The sequence below is a fragment of the Sinohyriopsis cumingii genome, chromosome 18 (assembly GCF_028554795.1).
Source record: "Sinohyriopsis cumingii isolate HCF-2022 chromosome 18, ASM2855479v2, whole genome shotgun sequence".
NCBI lineage: Eukaryota > Metazoa > Mollusca > Bivalvia > Unionida > Unionidae > Sinohyriopsis > Sinohyriopsis cumingii.
Window position 1 is genome coordinate 29,508,268 of NC_142978.1, and position 12,598 is coordinate 29,520,865.

The 12,598-nt window shown below is 33.3% G+C and overlaps 1 protein-coding gene across 1 annotated transcript in view; it reads left to right on the forward strand.

Annotated features, from left to right (window-relative positions):
- Positions 1–12,598, forward strand: part of LOC149776299 (integrin alpha-V-like) — a 165,587-nt gene that overhangs the window by 74,687 nt on the left and 78,302 nt on the right. Inside the window, exons 9-10 of the mRNA XM_089942773.1 lie at positions 6,294–6,359; positions 11,868–12,071. Of these exons, the coding sequence (XP_089798899.1) occupies positions 6,294–6,359; positions 11,868–12,071 (270 nt within the window). The remainder of the gene's footprint in view (positions 1–6,293; positions 6,360–11,867; positions 12,072–12,598) is intronic.

A 12,598-nucleotide genomic window follows, 5' to 3' on the forward strand; every position in this document is an offset into this window, starting at 1 on the left:
CATACTCTATACTTTAATTACAACAGCAAGCTCCTATGGTAACATACTCTATACTTTAATTACAACAGCATGATCTTATGGTAATGTACTCTATACTTTAATTACAACAGAAAGCTGTTATGGTAACATACTCTATACTTTAATTACAACAGCATGGTCTTATGGTAACATACTCTATACTTTAATTACAACAGCATGCACTTATTGTAACATTCTCTGTACTCTAATTACAACAGCAAGCTGTTATGGTAACATGTATCTTCTGTGAAAGACATGCCCCACTATAGTGGTTCTGCTTGATAAAGTCTTGGTTTCCTTTTCTGTTTCTGGTTTATTATAATTAACTCCATTTAGTACTTCAGCGGAGAAAGCACAATTCAAAACAATAAAGTCAAGGGTGGCAGATAATATTAATTGTTCCAATTACAAATTCATCAGTGAAAATATGTTTTTGATACACTGTAGTTATAAAACGATTGCAACCCTCACAATGGAAAAACACTTCCTCTGTACATGTTCAAAATGTAAACTTGCTGCTGTGTATAATATTTCCATGAAGACTTGCAATGTAATGGTTGTCCTCATGTATTCCTCCACTATATTAAGTTGTGCCCAGTAAGTATATGCATTTGGTCAGTCAGTACAGGTGTGGTTGAAACAGTACTTGCATCTCCTAGATTTTGCAAATTTCATATTAATATCCTTCTTGTCATTCTTTACTTCATTAAGTTAGTTTTAATGTATCTACCATGTATATGGATGGACTATACAATATTGCACATGTCTGTCCATTCCATAACATTCTATCAATCAGAAATTTTATTTCCACTCACTGATGTTTAAAGCACTAAATGGATCAAAGTAAAACTTGGTATAAGTTTTTACAATAAGGCAGTGTTAGTTTTTTTCTATTTTCTAGCCAAATTGAATAGAGTTCACTAAATGGCCTTTCACCTTTGTTTCCACTCAAGATGACTTCATGCATTGATATCAAATTTAGCATGACACTTTGTATGAAAACCTAGGTCAAGTTATTCACCTTTTAAAGAACATTTGACAGTAATGACTGTTGTAGTCTCTGCATGACTTAGAACTTTGCCCTTCAATTTCTGCTTAATGACTTTGAAAGGACTTCATAAATTAAAACCAGATTGGATATAAGGCCTAATATTAAAAAACCTAAGTGAACGAAATCTTTAATTGTTAATGCTTTCTGGCAAAATGTTTTGGAGTTGTGGCCCCTGTTTGACGAGGACTATTAGATGTCTCATATTGATGGTGCATTGATGGTATATAGTACATTTCTAGTTTTATTAGCTCACCTAGCCACCATTCAAAGTGAGTTAATGATTTGACCCTTCAGCCATCATATTTATGTACCCCATTGTCTATCTATCAAGAACTGATGTTTTCATTTGTTTTATACCAATTACAGTTAAACTAGGCACAGCACATCCTGCTATAAGGTGTTTCAGGTTTATATAAATGATGTTGAATGACCGTCAAGTGTGGCTGTCTATAAGACTTCTTTTGTAAAGCTACTAACTAGAATTTAATAAAGTCTGACAGAAATCACCCTGGCCTTTCAGATTTGCACAGATGATGCTGATCTGCTGCCAACATGTAGCCACCATTATCACAAATAGATATCCATCTGTTATCAATCAGATATTGTTATTCAAAAACTTCCAAACCAATTTTAACCATACTTGGTGCAAAACATATAGGCATAAAGGCCTTTAAGATTATTTTGTTTACAAATAATGCCAATCCAAAATCAAAACATGGCAAACATTGCTACAAAATAGAAAAACATCTAAATTACCTCTTATTCAATACTATTGAACAGAATCTGATTTTTCAGTTGTTAATCAAATTCTTCTGAAATACTGCTCAACAGAATTTGATCAGTCTTTACAGAAAACAGCATGGCAGGCTTTATGGAAAAGAATTTAAATGATATATTTCCAGCAGAACTTGGCCAAATTTGACAGAAAGCATTCTATTAATAAGGGCTTACAAATATATGGAAAGTATATTGACCCACCATAAATACGGCCACCATTGCTAAAATGGAAATTAAATTGAATAACCTCTTTAACAAAAAACAAGTAAAAGAGATCTGGCAACATTTCAAGTAAAGCATTCTTTCATGAAGGGCTTTATGCTCGTATGCAATGCCAATCTGCCATCATATATGGCTGATGTTGCTAAAAATAGAAAAACCTTTAATAACTTTATGTAAATAGTTGCTTATGAGAATTTGACAAAACATGACCGCTCTAGCTTGAATGCATTCGGCGTTATACAAATGATGCTCTTCAGCCATCAAATATGATGTTACTAAATACAGAGACTTCTTTACACAATTTTATCACAAAAATGCACTGAACAGAATTCAACCATCTTTGACACAAATTATTCTGGCATGACAGTATTGGAGAAATGACTCTGACGTGCATTCAATTATGACTTAAGATACAAAAAGTTGAGAAACTTTGAAACAGGTGTTTTCATAAAATATTCAGTCATCAACAAGGTAGAGATTTCAAGAGAGGCACCCTACTGACAGAGGCATCCTACCGACAGAGGCATCCTATTGACAGGGCATCCTACTGACAGATTTATTGACTCTTGCATTTGGCTGTTTGGCAGATCCAGTTTACTTTATTGTTGGTTAACTTGCAAGGTCTTTGATTCATTAGCAGATTAATATATTAATGAAACTGTATGTATGTGTGTGTTTGTGTGTGTGTGTGTGTGTGTGTGTGTGTGTGTGTGTGTTATTGGGTTTAATGGGATAAAGATAAAAGATTACAAAGACAAAAAATACAAAAATTATAAAGACAATTTTTTCCAGAGAAATAAAAAAGTACAAGAGATAAATTACAAAACAAAGAGATGTTAATTCATTGAAAGGTATATCAAACAAAAGATAATGGTAAAGCATAAAGTCCTTACAATATAATTCAAAACTTGTTAAATGCACAGTATTCCCTGAAAAAGATTTTCCATGAAGCTAAGAGTTCACACACACAAACAAATTATGTCTCAAAAGGTGGAAGTAGATTCACTTGACTAGATTGTTCTACTGCATGTGGTCACTGGCAAGATTCACCCTTAAGGAAATATACATGGGTTATTTGTGTTCTATACATGACTGGCATATTACTACTTTGTCTCTGTAATTGTCCTAGGATTCCACTTTTTAGTGAAGGGTTGATATTCTGAAGCTTGTTAGTTGAGTTTTCTTTTCAAATATTTTGCCAAGTAGATAGCGAATGCCAATGTATTTGGAATCTTCTCTACAGAGACAAGTGATAGCAGTGCAGCTTTGGCTGCTTTATCTGCCTTTTCATTAACCTTAATATCAATATGATATGAATAGGCAGCCAACAGTACACAGTATTTTTACAGGCAACTAAAATTTATGTAAGATCTGAGATATTACTGGTAACATGTTGTCAGATTTTAAGTTTTTCAAGGCTTTCTTTGTGGACAGAGTTGCTAGGAAGTTTCAATGTAGTTCAGAGATTGAGTGTGCTGCAATTTTTGTGGTAAGAAAGAAGGCATTGCCTTATAACAATATTTTGATATGTGGTGATACAGTGTCAGTGTCTCTTTCTTTCTGAACATAGATATACAGAGACATACGACCACAATAGGAGGCTCATATTTTGTTGAATTTACCCTTAAAAGATGAGAGGATTGGTTGAGGACAATTTGGTTTGAAAAGTTCAAATATGATTTTAATAACCAGGAGGGGGAGGGAGACTGAGGAATATAGAATTTTTTAGTATTGACAAAACACAAATCTGAGACTGAGGAGTCTGCAGTGTGTGGGACACATATAAAGTCATCGGGAAACTTGCAGCTGACTTGAATTGTGACGTGCACAATTACACAAGTTTATCGGGACAGATACTGTTAAGGAAATGTGTCATCTATATAGAAAATGGGACACAATCCATAATTATTGGTGAAGAACATAAATGGTGTCATAAATGTACTGTATTTACCGTATTTGTTGGGAGACCATCAATTGATTTTTATAGTAATTTTTTAGTGCACTGTATGTTTTTTGGCACATTGGTTTTTTTCAAGTCATAAGTTGTGGGACACCTTTTAAATCATTTGAAAATTACATGCTGGTAAATACACTCCAAATGAAATGTTATTTAAAAAAATGTAAAACTGTGTACTTGAGATAAAATTCTTTAATCCACTGCAGCAGCATCTAGTAAACTCAACCCTTCTCCTGCACACATACAAGCCATTCTTTTGGTGCATGAATATGTTTTTAGCTTTCTCATACTGTGAAAAATTATCATTGGATGCAACATATCCCCTGAAACAAAAACTGCAATGTCTAAAGTTAGATTTTTTAAATATCTGCACCAGTCGTGCTAATTCTCACACTTTTAACAATTGTCTTATAGACAATCCAACATATAGTTGAAAAAAGTTTCACCCTAAGTTCTGGGACAGAAAAAAAATTAATTATATTATCATGTCCCAATATATATGGTAAATATGGTAGTCTAGTCATATAGACATATTACAAACTCAAATAATCTCTTTTCTGAATGTAAAGTAAGTCACAAAAGCAACAAGCACTATGACAGTATTCAGCAGTGCTTCCACTATGCACAAGGATGTGACTTCTTTGGCAAATTAAACACATGGAAAGTTCAGTATTGTCAATGGGCTGGCTTTCTATTTGGAAGATTTTGAGTGAACTAGGCATGGCAAAAGTGTATTTTTTTACATCTTCATATATTCAACAACTAAATTATGGTCAAGTCATTAATAATGATGAAGAAATTGCAAACTCTTTCAATTAATTTTTCATCAGAAATAATGGAACCAATTTTAAATTTTCATCACCATGAACAATGAAATTATTTCATACATTTTTTTTATTCCAAAAGCAAATTTTTTTTGTTCCTGCCATATCAGCTAGTAAAGTTCGGATATTCCTACAAACTGCTGATATAAGCAAAGCATTCGGTTTGGACAATATTGGATCACACCTGCTGCAGTCAGCAATATGAGCAAATCCTCCTCTGTTTTCCCCATATCATTATCAATACCTAAAGTTACCCCCTTTCATAATCAATATAAATAATTTCAGGCCAGTCTTACTTGCACTATCAAATGATAATTTTATGATGTACATGTACATATCAAACCACAACATGCATCACCAAAACCAGTCTGATGAATTGATGGGACTAATACTTGTGTACCATTGGATGGCTTTTGACCTTGACCATTTAATGGCTTTTGACCTTGTAGATCATTATATTCTTATCGATAAATTGAAGATGTATAAATGTTATACAGCATCAGTATACCTACTACTTTTGATCATGGTGTTTGGTAGTAAATGACAACCTTTCTAAAGAGGAATCAATAACATGGCAAGAACAACAGGGTTCTCTACTGGGTCCACTCTGCCTTTAAATTTGGTAACTATATTTCCTCCACTGATCTGTATGCAGATGATACTACCCTGTCTGATGGTAAACAATCCAAATCAGACTTAGAGGCATTGTTACTATTGGCTTTGGTTAAATTAGATTCCTGGTGTAAGGATAATGGTATAAAGATAAATACTCAAATACTAAAATGTTTTAACCAATACTAATAAACAAAGGAGAGAAAATTTGGAAAATTATACCACGAAAATTTGGAAAATTATACCACAAGTCTTAAATAGAACAATTCATGAACACAAATTGCAGCCCTAGACAAAATTCTGTAATTGTTTACAACAATTTGCAATGTTATGAACAGATACAGGCTCTGTGTAAAAGAAAATAAATCATTTGATGTGGTTATTATCCAGAATGAAACCATATTTGTCAGTCAAACAGGGTATAACGTTCTATAAAAGCTATTTTCAACCATATTAAGATTACTTCAATTTATTTTTTATCTGTGGAAAATGTTTGACAGGAATATATTGTATAAATAATGTTGCAAATGACCTAATTTTAGTATGTATATAAATGTTGTAAATGACCTAATTTTAGTATGTATATAATTAACATGTTATGGTGACAAATCAATGTCATGAGTATGTTTTGTTTTATTGCTTTTATTTCTCCAATTCACCCCACCACAAATTTAAAGTTAGTCATAACTTTAGAGCAAAAAAAGAGATATGACATTATCTTTCTCACTGAGTATCATACATTTACAAACATGAAAGTATGGAGGGGAAATGCTGATGTTTCTTTTTTTACTGATATTATATTTCCAAAACAAGAGTTCCTTTTCTTTTTCAGGTTGAAGTCTTGAGTATGGCTGATTTCACAGTGAAGAATGCCCTCAACTTTGGAGAGACAACATCAGTACATTTTTGTCTTTTTTAACTCATTATTTTCAGATTTAAAAAAAAAATCTTTATGTACGGTACTTTCTCTATTTACCACTGTTTTACAAGACCTCACTCATATTAGTCACACCTTTCCTAATGGTAGTTGTTACACAGTGGTCACCTGGTCATGAAGACCATTTTTATACCTATCCCCCCCCCATCAAATTTTCTATGTAAATATCATGTGTGTACTCAGCATCTACTTTATGTGGCCAGGTCTTTACTAACTAAACAATGGTTTCTCCCCATCTTAAGTAGTCACTGGAGCATATTTGCAGTAACTGCTCATCCGATGCAAACTAAAATTTTGTTCCGTAAGGGAGGCATTGTTTAGATAAAGGTACATCACATGAATCGATGAGCAAACATTTGTTTTCTCGCTTATAATCACCATATGTATGAGAAATGGCAGCTATGGTTGGTCATACGGCTTCACTGACTTGACGGAGAACAAGTTCTCTCAAGATTTTAATGCACATAAAAATTGTTCCATAGAAAATAATTACACAGCTATAACGATCTGACTTTACTCTTAAAATTTTCCATACATAATAAATGTGTACCAAAAATGTAAAAATGGTTAAAATTGCTTTTAAACGTAACATAAACTACATTGCTTAACAGTTAACAGGCAGGCCTATGTGTATGGAGTTGGATAGGTAACATATGTTCTGTTTATAGTGCACTGCACTGGGTAAGTTTGCTACATGCGTATCGAAGGGCTAAAAGGCCATATACTCATTGTTATATCATAATTCGCTTATGTTGACATCGAGCATGAGTACTGTATGTTGTGAGATATCCGCTTTTTATTTTGTTGTTGACATTTCTGGTAGTGGATATCAATCGGACGAGGCATTATCTTATAATCTATCTTCTGTCAGATTTTCAGCCACTTGCTAGTAATTAACATATTTACATAGACCAACAGTTGTCTGTGGATGGACGTAAACTTCATATTCTTTCCACTCAGAATTAAATCCATCAGAACACCCACATGTTCTGTACTAATCCATGTCATCAGACCAGAACAGCTCTATCTCTATCGTTCATTGACCCTTTTTTAAATTGAGTCAAAGGCATCATCACTCCGCTACCACAAATGTAAAAAAAATTTAAAAAATCTTACTTGCTCGTTTATTCAATATGCAGAGAGGAACTGTAACTATAATGGACCAAACAACGGCCAATTCCTTTTTTAAAAATGTACCCAGATAAAATAGTTTGCTGAAATTTCAAAGAAAACATTACCTTTGAAGTACTGACTGTTATGAAAACATACTAAGCAAATGGAAAAAAAAAATCAATCTCAATCATGAAATACAATTTATTGATGTTGCTGCCACAATAAGATATGGGCATTTGTTTTGTTCTTCAAAGCTGGCCTTTAGCGGTGACTTCAATAACGCATGCACTTCATCAAGGAAAGCCACCTACAATCTTCAATAAAAACAAAGAACTTTTCTTCAAAGGAAGTCAGTACCAGACTTTTTCATTTCCCAACATGACTGGAACGCGTTTACTATGCTGTGAAAGTTTCCTTTTTGTATTGAAAACGTTTGTGCTTATAAATGCTACCAATTGTGGCTTAAAATGCAAACTAACTTTTACCGACATGGGACGTACTGAAGAGTAAGGTGCATCATCTTTTCTTGTGTGATTGTGCTATGTTTATCCACTGAATTCAGACCTATATGACCTGTGACAAAATTATTGAATATTTTTAATCTGTGTGCATTTTTTCAATGGAATTACTTGTATTGTGGTTTCAATATATGTGATGAGATTCACATGTGAGTACACGGTGTTGATACTCTATTCATGCTATACATAAGACATGTATGTATAATAATAATAATAATAATAATAATAATGAGGACTTTGTATAGCGCCTAATCTTTAGAAGCTCTAAGTGTTTTACAACATTAGACAATACCTATAAGATACAAAACATATAATAATATTATTACAAAAACAAACACCATGAAATTAGAAAAACATTAAAAAATAAAAAACATGCTGAGAATATTTCAGGTAGGAAACATTATTAGGTCTTTAAGTTTTTCTTGCAGTCGAAATAAGTGAGTTTTGAGAGCCCTCTTGAATGTAATCACTGTGTCTTTGTGTCTAAGTTCAGTGGGCAATTCATTCCACATTGCTGGGCCCTGGTATGCAAAGGAACGCTGTCGATATGACTTTGTTTTCATAGTGGGAATAATGAGTATACGATTGTCAGAAGAGAAGCGTAAGTTTCTTGCTGGTGTGTACACATGGGTGAGATCGGATAGGTATGTTTGACTAGAGTCTGACAGTGAAACGTAGCACAGAGAACAAATTTGGTGTTTGATTCTGGATCGAATGGATAGCCAGTATAGGGTACAGAGCAGTGGGGAGGTGTGCTCTGATCGTGTTACTCTAAGTATGATCCGAGCAGCTGTGTTTTGAACTTTTTTAAGTTTCTGGGGTAGACATTGAGATGAACCAGACAGAATTGAGTTACAATAGTCCAGTCTTGAAAGTACTAATGAATACACAAGTGTTTTAGTGGCATCAACTGAAAGATATTTGCGAATGGAGCTGATGCGTCTCAGCTCAAGATATGCAACCTTGCATATGTTCATGACATGTTGGTGCAATGTGAGAGTACTGTCCAGAGTAACACCTAGGTTTCATACTGATTGTGTGAATTTAATGTTGGTGTTGCTGGTATTTATTGTTTGAGGTAAAGGATGTAAATGAGAAAGTCTTTGCGTTGTGGTCAGAATGGCCTCAGTTTTATCATCATTCATCTACAGCTTGTTACATGTCATCCATGATTTCACATCAGAAATGCACCTCTCTACACCTTGGATGGTAGCATCAGCTTCAGTTGGGTGGCTAGATTTGTATCTTTAGGTTATCAGCATACGATTGGTGAGACACTGGATGATGATCTATGAAACTTGAGAGCGACTGAGTGTAAAGAATGAAGAGAACAGGTCCAATAACAGACCCCTGTGGAACACCACAACATAGATCAACTGGGCTGGAGTGTATTCCATTTGCAGATACAATTTGTGTCCTGTTGACATGTACACATACATGTACCATTCCATGGTTCTCTAAATAAAGTAAAATATATATGCCTTATCTGTTTTCACTACAGGTGTATTTCCAATTTAATATGCATCAGTTTAAGATGGTAACTTTGCCAGTGAAGCACATATTTTGCTACCCACATTTATTACCGACGCCCCACCACCCACAAATTTGTTTGGAGTACATAGATCATTTTCTTCAGCTAACTAACCTGGTTGCTTATAACATGGTTCGGTCTATAACACGGTCGGGTTCTACGGCTCTCAACTACCATGTTATAGCGGGGTCACAATGTATGTCAAATTTGAAGCTGAGGCAGTTTGTTGTTAGGGTAAATGGTCAAACCAGCTAATTTGCTGGATGATGGAAAAAAGTAGTCATACTCACACAGCAGAAATGGAAGTTGTCTTTTGTGCCATTATGACAGGTATTGTGTCATATACTCATCAACTTGTGTGATGAAAACTTTAATCTTTGAGATCAGATACAAGTTACAGCCATTTTCATCAGGGGTCATTTAATATTCAAAACTAAAAGGTAGGCAAAGTTTTGGTTCATAGGTTACAAAGAATTGCCAAATATTGCTTATTTTGATTCCCTTCTCATCATTTTGAACATAAGCTGACTGTCTTTTCATCTCAGCAAGACTGACTAATCTAGATATTGTGACATGGTACACAAAATAAGTTAACATCAGAGATTATTTTAAGTTGGTGATGGTTTCATTATAGGCTGGATTAAAGTGAGCAGGATACCATAATACTGTGTGAACAAAAATTGGGGAGAAAACAACATATATATGTATTTTATGATTTGCTGAATAGTGCACATAAAACAATCTTGTTAATAATAATAATAATAATAATAATAATAATAATATTCAATGCATTGTAAATGTTAACAAAATTTTGAATGGTGAACCTGCATACAGAGCCACCTATGTAGCAAGTTTTACCTTTTTTCCATGGACAGACTCTCTTCATTTCAAGTATCAACAGCTGCCATTGTGACATTGATTTGAAATGTGTTTGATTTGCTCTGTGTTCAGTTTATTATTTATTAAGTAGTTATTTAATGGATAAATATTTTAATATAATTAAAAAAATAATTTGGACAATGAACATTGGCCTATGAAAAAGTTTAAATGTTAAGTCCACTCTCATTCGGTCCAGTTCAATAGATGATACTTTAGATGTCGTTCTTCATCTTTTAACTGCCGTGTGAAATTCTGTCCCAGATTCAATTTTCATTTAGTTGGCAAGTCTGCAATTTGAAAAATGTGCTCTTGAAGAAAATGTTTGTAAGCACTGGGTCATGGTTTGTAATATCCATGTCTTGAACTGAATAAGTTTACTGTAGATGGCATGATAACAGTAAAATTTTGATTTATTTGACCAGCTTTATGTAGACGGCATAATAACAGTACAATTTTGATTTGTTCGACCAGTTTAATGTAGATGGCATAAAAACAGTAAAATTTTTATTTGTTTGACCAGTTTACTGTAGATGGCATAATAACAGTAAAATTTTTATTTGTTTGACCATTTTTATGTAGACGGCATAATAACAGTAAAATTTTGATTTGTTTTCGACCAGTTTACTGTAGATGGCATAATAACATTAAAATTTTGATTTGTTTGACCAGTTTAGTGTAGATGGCATAATAACAGTACAATTTTGATTTGTTTGACCAGTTTAATGTAGATGGCATAATAACAGTAAAATTTTGATTTGTTTGACCATTTTTATGTAGATGGCATAATAACAGTAAAATTTTTATTTGTTTTCGACCAGTTTACTGTAGATGGCATAATAACATTACAAATTTTATTTGTTTGACCAGTTTAATGTAGATGGCATAATAACAGTAAACATTTTATTTGTTTGACCAGTTTACTATAGATGGCATAATAACGGTACAATTTTGATTTATTTGACCAGCTTAATGTAGATGGCATAATAACAGTAACATTTTCATTTGTTCTGATGGTTTAATGTAGATGGCATAATAACAGTAAAATTTTGATTGTTTTGACCAGTTTAGTGTAGATGGCATAATAACAGTACAATTTGGATTTGTTCGACCAGTTTAATGTAGATGGCATAATAACAGTAAAATTTTTATTTGTTTGACCAGTTTAGTGTACATGGCATAATAACAGTAAAATTTTTATTTGTTTGACCAGTTTACTGTAGATGGCATAATAACAGTACAATTTTGATTTGTTTTCGACCAGTTTAATGTAGATGGCATAATAACAGTAAAATTTTGACTTTTTCGGCCGGTTTAATGTAGATGCCATAACAGTAAAATTTTGATTTGTTTGACCAGTTTAATGTAGATGGCATAAGGATATGATAATTTAATAGACAAATTACACTGAATTTTTTTTTCTAAATGCAGTGTGATGGTGATATTACTGTCATACCCATTGACCAACCCCAGAGTGGCTCTAAGTTTGGATACATTGTTGAAGGGATCAATGTTGACAACAAAGGGATGGATGAATTGTTTGTTGGAGCTCCATTCTACTCTGACTTTGTGAAGAAAAGAGTTGTTGCTCCTGAGACAGGACGTGTATATGTGTATCGTGTCACAACAGAAAAGGTTAGAAACTGTATCATGACTTTTATAAACCTCTTGCAAGCAGTGCCATGTTGTGGTTGCACCCATCTGTCTGTCTTGTGCTCATTATGATGCTAGAAGTACCTGATGAAGACAAATTTGATGGGCATATCTAGATTACTTTATTAGATTTATTTTGCTACTAAAATTGTTCCAATTATTTTTAAATTGAAATCATTTTAGGATTAAACTAAAAATATTTGGTGCAAAGCCCCATTAGCATCATTGTATAAAAACCATTTGACACTGACAAATGAAATTTGTTCTGCATCGTTTTGCATGTATATGTCGGTAACCTAATTAGATTTTTCATGCCAATTAAGCAATGTTGATATTTGTGATGATTGTTTTTGAACATTTTGGAACCAGTGACTTTGTGAAAACCTGGTACCATTGTATAAAAGCCACTGGACATGGACATATTTTGATGTATTCGCAGATAACCTGTTTTGATTTTCATGACACTAAAGTAATTTTATATTTTCCACTAAATGTTTTAACTTAAACGT